General features: G+C 35.5%; 1 protein-coding gene across 1 annotated transcript in view; it reads right to left on the reverse strand.

The window, feature by feature from the left end:
- Positions 1–7,298, reverse strand: part of GDPD1 (glycerophosphodiester phosphodiesterase domain containing 1) — a 41,367-nt gene extending 34,069 nt beyond the window's left edge. Inside the window, exon 1 of the mRNA XM_067472207.1 lies at positions 7,062–7,298. Within this exon, the coding sequence (XP_067328308.1) occupies positions 7,062–7,197 (136 nt within the window). The 5' untranslated portion in view covers positions 7,198–7,298. The remainder of the gene's footprint in view (positions 1–7,061) is intronic.
- Positions 7,299–8,362: the final 1,064 nt, after the last annotated feature.

Here is an 8,362-nt window from a genome sequence, read left to right on the forward strand (position 1 = left end):
AGCGCGATTGATGGGGACGGGGGACAGGGCCTTCTCTGTGGTGGCCCCCAGACTCTGGAACTCTCTCTCCAAGGACATCAGACAAGCTCCAACATTGGCAGTCTTTAGGAAGAGCTTGAAGATGTGGTTGTTCCAGTGTGCCTTCCCAGAATAGGAAACTCCAAGCATCATGTCCCAAATGCACTTTGCTAGAGATTTAAGATTGTCTGGACACCACACCTATCTCCAAAAACCTATCCATCTCACCTGTCATGCTCAGCATTTTTTAAATTTTATCCATTACATTTGGCCCGGCCTTGGTTTTAAATGCATTGTGGTGTTACTGTCTAATGTTTATTGCTATTGTTTTAATGTTTATTGCTTGTTTTATGAGTTTATTTATTGTTGTATTTGTTATGCTGTTGTTTTATTGATGTGTTGGGCCTCGGTCTCTTGTAAGCCACAGTGAGTCCTTTGGGAGATGTTAGCGGGGTATAAATAAAGGATTATTCTTATTCTTATTATTAAAGATCCGCATAGTCCAAGCCATGGTCTTCCCTGTAGTCACCTACGGACGTGAGAGCTGGACCTTAGGGAAGGCTGAGCGAAGGAAGAGAGATGCTTTTGAGCTGTGGTGTTGGAGGAAAGTGCTGAGAGTGCCTTGGACTGCGAGAAGATCCAACCAGTCCATCCCCCAGGAAAGAAAGCCCGGCTGCTCATTGGAGGGAAGGATACGAGAGACGAAGTGGAAGTACATCATGAGGAGACATTCTATGATTCCTCTGGAGGCTTTGAAGCACATGCTAGATGGGCCTTTGCCAGGAGAGCTTTGACTGTGCATCCCTACCTGGCAGAAATGGAATTGGGTTGGGTGATCATAATCATTTAGGTCACATCATGAGAGGAAAGGAAAACTTAGAGAAGACAATTATGCTGGGGAAAGTAGAAGGTAAAAGGAAGAGGGGCCGACCAAGGGCAAGATGGATGGATGGCATCCTTGAAGTGACTGGACTGACCTTGAAGGAGCTGGGGGTGGGGACGGCCGACAAGGAGCTCTGGTGTGGGCTGGTCCATGAGGTCACGAAGAGTCAGAGATGACTGAACGAATGAACAACAACATTATTATTATTATTATTATTATTATTATTATTATTATGTATTGTGGGCTTGGCCTCATGTAAGCTGCACCGAGTCCCTTGGGGAGATAGTAGCGGGGTATAAATAGAGTATTATTATTATAATATTATTATTATTATTATTATTATTATTAAATGGCAGATTCATTCCAAGGGGCTACACAGATATTGCCATCCCAAACCACAAATGCTTCCTTTGCTTCATTCAGGAGACCCAATTAAAGAGGAAGGCAGCCATCCCTTCCCCGTTCCTTGGAGGCGGGAGGGTTTTTTCTTACAGATTTCAAGGTCATGATTTGGACGGAATGAGACCGAGAATGAATGCTCATCCATCCCCACCCTCATAGTCTTCAGATATGCCCACTGGATGGGACTAAAAGCTTTCCCCCTTTTGCAGGTAGAGAGGTCATCTTTTGCAAGCCCATTGCAGTAAACACAACAAAAGAGCCGGAGGCGACGACAAAGGCTGGCAGATACATTTGCGTTCAATGCACGGACTGGAATCTGCTTTGTGCCTCTCATGGAGCTTTATTCCTGGCTTGGAGGGAAGAGACGGCTTTCACTAACCAACCTTCCTGCAAGTAAAAGGGTAGGAAGGCGACTTTCCTCTCTCTGGCATCGGCTTCATAAAACACGCCTCTCTCTCTCTTTAGAAATCACACCTCCCTTCTGCAAAATGTGGATTAAAGACCACCATGAATCAGCAGGATGGTGTGTACTTAGGATCCCACAAACCTACCCACAAATATCGACTGGCAAGCCACAGATATAAAAGCCACAAATCCATCACTTCCTTCCTCTGTTGCTTTTCTGTCAGCAAGCCACACATTTCACCCTGATTCAAGCCTCCTCTCAATGTGTCACAGTCCAAAATATGGACACTCCCTTCCATATTAAAATAAATAAGAAAAAACCCCAAACAGCTATATAAATAAAAAATGTAATGTTCGTTTGTGGGATTAACATAACTCAAAAACCACTGGATGAATCGACACAAAATTTGGACACTATACCCCTAACAGACCAACAAGTGAGCATCCTCTCAATGTGTCACAGTCCAAAATATGGACACTCCCCCCAATATTTAAATAAATAAGAAAACACCCAAACATCTATATAAATAAAAATGTAATGTTCGTTTGTGGGATTAACATAACTCAAAAACCACTGGATGAATTAGGGGTATAGGGGACACTACACCCCTAACAGACCAACAAGTAACCATCACTCAGTGGTAAGGACTTTAAAAAACCCAAAAAGCTAAATGATGATACAGGGGGAAAATGGAAGGAAGAGGGAGGGAAGGAAGAAGAGAAAGAAAGAAAGAAGAGAAAGAGGGAGGGAACGAGATAGAGAAGGAAGAAAGGAGAGAAAGTGGAATGAAAAGAAAAGGGGGGAGGAAAGAAAGAGATAGAGAAGGAAGAAAGGAGAGAAAGAAAGAAAGAAAGGAAGGAAGGAAAGAAGGGAAGGAAGTAAAGAGGGAGCGAAGGAAGGAGGGAAAGAAGGAGAGAAAGCGGGAGAGAAGGAAAGAAAGAAAGAGAGAAGGAAGGATGGAAGCAAAGAGCAAAGGAAGGAAGGAAAGAGACAGAGAAGAAAGGAGAAAAAGTGGAAGGAAAATAAAAGGGGGAAGAAAAGAAAGAGGTAGAGAAGGAAGGAGGGAGAGAAAGAAAGAAAAAAGGAAAGGAAGGGAAGAAGGAGCAAAGGGAGGGAGGAAAGAAGGAGAGAAAGCATGAGAGAAGGGAGAGAAGGAAAGAAAGAGGGAAGGAAGTATTGAAGCAAAAAGCGAAGGAAAGAAGGAAAGAGGTAGAGAAGGAAAGAAGGAGAGAAGGAAAGGAAAGGAAAGAAAGGAAGGAGAGAAAGAGGGAGGGAAGATTGGCCCCAGGTACAGCTAGTATGTGTGTGTACACACAGACATACACACAATCATGTCAGAAGCAACTTGAGAAACTGCAAGTTGTTTCTGGTGTGAGAGAATTAGCCATCTGCAGAGACGTTGCTCAAGGGACACCCAGATCTTTTACCATCCTGTGGAGGCTTCTCTCATGTCCCTGCATGGGGAGCTGGAGCTGACAGACGGGAGCTCATCCCGCTCCCGCATTTGAACCGCCGAGCTTTAGGTCAGCAGTTCAATCAGCACAAGGGTTTAACCATTGTGCTACCATGGCTCCTTCCAATATATGACCCTCACCCTTTGATCTCAAACCCTGCAAACATTCCAATCCCACCTCCTCCTTAAAATATTGATTCCCTTTGCCCATCTGAGAACACCGCCTCTCTCAGCTGTCACTCCCCCAAAATGCAACCTTTTCCCCAATAATATTTCTCTCTAGAACAAAATGGTCTTCGCCACCCCTTTAATAGATGCATTAGAAATATTATATATTATTAATTATATATATTATTACATATTATTAGCTGTTCCAAGTCTCTTTGGGGAGATGGGGCGGGATATAAATGAGGATTATACAGTCTACATAGGAACCCCCAAATGCAGCAGCCTTGCCCAGGTACAAATCAAGGAACACAAAAGGCACTGCAGACTAAATCAACCAGAGAAGTCAGCCATAGCAGAGCACCTGAGGAACCAACCTGGACACAGCATATGATCGAAGAACACAGAAATGAGAGACCACTCTCACAACCACTATGTCAGGCGACACAGAGAAGCCACTGAAATCCACAAGCATGTGGACAATTTCAACAGAAAAGAAGAAACAATGACTGACTACTGGAATAAAAAAAACCCTCTAGAATCAGGACAGCAAATATAGAGAAACACTCAAGCAACAGGGGAATTCCAGACAATATTCAATCAGGGCCAGCTCACACCTATGAACAAAGGATCCCCCAGGCAGCAACCAACCAGGCTTTGAAGCTGCAAGGCCATTCAATGATAACCAAGGTGGCCAATGGCAACATTCACACTTGCCTCAAGCTGACAAGAGTTATTTCTCCCATCCTGGACATCATTGCACAGATATATAAACCTCATTTGCGTAGTTTCCAAAAGACCCCTCATTCTCTGAGGATGCCTGCCACAGATGTGGGCAAAATGTCAGGAGAGAATCCTTCTGGAACATGGCCAGGCAGACCGGAAAAATCACAGTAACCCAGTGATTCTGGCCACGAAAGCCTTCGACAACACAAAGATTATCTATATACACACACACATATTATATAAAATATTAATTATTGTAGTTATATATAACTATTTTAAATTTTACAACTATTTTATATAAATTATGATATATATTATGTTATAATATATTACATTATTATATTATTGTATTATATATATAATTTAAGTGATTACAATATAATAGTGTATTATATTGTATTACTACTAATTATTACTAATAAATAATATACAATAATATAATACAATAATGTAATATATTATATACTGTATGATATATATTATAACAACATAATATATATAATACAATAATATAACAATATAATATAATATAACAATATATAAAATATATTACATTACATTATTATATTATTGTATTATACATATATAATCACTTAAGTGATTACAATATAATAATAATAATGTATTAGTAATTAATTCATTACACATTATTAGTACATAATATAATAATGTAATATGATAATGTTATAATATGTTATATATTACATTATTATATTATTGTATTATATTATGTACTAATAATGTGTAATGAATTAATTTATTACAAATACATTATTATAATAATATTGTAATCACTTAAATGATATATATATAATACAATAATATAATAATGTAATATATAACATATTATAACATAATATATATATATTACAACAATATAACTTAATATATAATATTATATTATATTATTATATTATTATATTACATATATTATTAATTTATTATAATAATAATGTATTCATAATAAATTAATTCATTACACATTATTAATACATAATATAATACAATAACAATGTAATATATAACATATTATAGCATAATCTATATAGTACAATAATATAACATAATATATAATATTATATTACATTATTACATTATTATATTATATATATTCTTAATTTATAATAATAATAATGTATTAGTAATAAATTAATTCATTACACATTATTAATACATAATATAATACAATATAACATTGTAATATATATCATATTACAACTTTATATATATAACACAATAATATAACATAATATATAATATCATATTACATTACTATATCATTAATTTATTACTAATATATTATTATATTGTAATCACAAATATATTATATTATCGTACTATATTATTTTGAATTAATAATGTGTAATGAATTAGTTTATTACTAATACATTATTATTATTATTATTATTATTATTATTATTATATTGTAATCACTTAAATGAGAAGATAAGGGGGGGAGGAAGCATCCCTAGAAGGTAACTGTAATGACAAGTCATAAATCAGATAGGTAATTAAGGGCTAGGAGGGAATCATAATATATTATTATTATCATATTGTAATCACAAATATATTATATTATTGTACTATATTATTTTGAATTAATAATGTGTAATGAATTAATTTATTACTAATACATTATTATTATTATTATTATTATTGTTATTATATTGTAATTACTTAAATGAGAACATAAGGGTGGGGGGGGGGAAGCATCCCTAGAAGGTAACTGTAATTAATTAAGTCATAAATTAGGTAATTAAAGGGCTAGGAGGGAATCCTAAGCATGCCTCCCTACTTGACACATTATAACATAATATATATAATACAATAATATAACATAATATATATAATATTATATTACATTATTGTATTATTATATTATATATTATGTTATGTATAATATTATTAATTATTTATACATAATATAATACAATAATATAATGTTACATATAACACATTATAACAATATATATAATACAATAACATTATATAATATAATATTACATTATTATATATATTATATTATACATATTATATTATATTATTGTACTATATTATTTTGAATTAATAATGTGTAATTTTGTATTACTTTGAATTAATGTGTCATGAATTAATTTATTACTAATACATTATTATTATTATTATTATTATATTGTAATCACTTAAATGAGAAGATAAGGGAGGGAAAGCATCCCTAGGAGGTAATGACTTAATTATATATATTATATTATACATTATTATATATATTATATTATACATATTATATTATTGTACTATATTATTTTGAATTAATAATGTGTAATGAATTAATGTATTACTAACACATTATTATTACAATATTGTAATCACTTAAATGAGAAGATAAGGGGGGGGGGAAGCATCCCTAGAAGGTAACTGTAATGAATTAAGTCATAAATCAGATAGGTAATTAACAGCTAGGAGGGAATCATAATAATGCCATCCTACTTGACTTAGCAAACATAAACATTCCTAACTATACATGAATAAATTGCAAGGAAGAGGTGACTCTGAAGCCCATTATTAATACATAATAATATAATACAATAATATAATATATATAATATTATATTACATTATTGTATTATTATATTATACATATTATATTATATTATTGTATAATATTTTGAATAATATGTAATGAATTATTTATCTAATGTGTAATGAATTAATTTATCACTAACACATGATTATTATTATTATTATTAATTTATTACTAATACATTATTATTATTATTATTATTATATTGCAATCACTTAAATGAGAAGATAAGGGGGGGGGAGCATCCCTAGAAGGGAACTGTAATGACTTAAGTCCTAAATCAGACAGGTAATTAAGGGCTAGGAGGGAATCCTAAGCATGCCTCCCTACTTGACTTGGCAAACATAGACATTCCTAGCTGAATATGGATGGATGGGCGAAGGTGGGCTGCCTGGGAGGGCCCTGTGTGGGGGTGTGGGGCGGAGAGGGGCGAGGCGGGGGCGCTCACCGCCGCGGTGGGAGATGTGCCGGCACCGGAAGCGGGTCCGCTTGGGCCGGTGGAGCAGCGCCGGGTACTTGAGCAGCACCGCCGAGGTGAGCAGGTAGCCTCCCAGCGTGGAGAGGAGGTACCAGGCGGCAGACATGGCCGGGAAAGTCCTTCCTCCTCCTCCTCCGAAGCGGCCTCTCCGGGCTCCTCGGAGCGACTGAGGAGAAAGCCGAACCGCTTTCCCGCAAGGACAGCCAGGCCCCGCCCACTCACGCACTGCGCAGGCGCCGCGACCCCTCATTGGCTGCGAGAAGCGAAAGGGCGGGGCCCAAAGAGAGGGGCGGGGCTGCGGCGATGCTGCTGTGACGTCACTGTGCGTCAGCAAACTAGAAGCAACTCAAGCAGAGAGGAAACAACCAGGCACAGCTTAACACCTCTCGACAAAAGATTTTCCCAGGCTCAGCCAGGCCTTCAAATGCTAACCAAGGTGGTCAGTAGAAACATTCACACCTAGCTCCAGCAGAGAAGAGCTCTTTGCCCCACCCCAGCCATTCCACAGATATAAATACAGTAAATAAATAAATAAATAAATATTAGTAGTAGTAGTAGTCACCGATTGGCTGAAAAAGGTGGAAATAAATACAGTAAATAAATAAATAAATATTAGTAGTAGTAGTCGTCGATTGGCTGAGAAAGGCGGTATATAAATACAGTATATAAATAAATAAATATTAGTAGTAGTAGTAGTAGTAGTAGTAGCCGATTGCCTGAAAAAGGTGGTATATAAATACAGTAAATAAATAAATAAATATTAGTAGTAGTAGTAGCCGATTCCCTGAAAAAGGTGGTTTATAAATACAGTAAATAAATAAATAAATATTAGTAGTAGTAGTAGTTGTCGATTAGCTGAGAAAGGCGGTATATAAATACAGTAAATAAATAAATAGTAGTAGTAGTTGTCGATTGGCTGAGAAAGGCGGTATATAAATACAGTAAATTAATAAATAAATATTAGTAGTAGTAGTAGTAGTAGTAGTAGCCGATTGCCTGAAAAAGGTGGTATATAAATACAGTAAATAAATAAATAAATAGTAGTAGTAGTAGTCGTCGTCGTCGATTGGCTGAGAAAGGCGGTATATAAATACAGTAAACAAACAAATAAATATTAGTAGTAGTAGTGGTAGTAGTAGTAGTCGCCGATTGGCTGAGAAAGGCAGTATACAAATTCAGTAAATAAATAAATAAATAAATAAATAAAATTACTATTATTATTTAAAATTGCCATGGCTCAATGATGTCAATAATGTGGCAGGTGAAGTCCT

The sequence above is a fragment of the Anolis sagrei genome, chromosome 11, assembly GCF_037176765.1.
Source record: "Anolis sagrei isolate rAnoSag1 chromosome 11, rAnoSag1.mat, whole genome shotgun sequence".
Lineage (NCBI taxonomy): Eukaryota > Metazoa > Chordata > Lepidosauria > Squamata > Dactyloidae > Anolis > Anolis sagrei.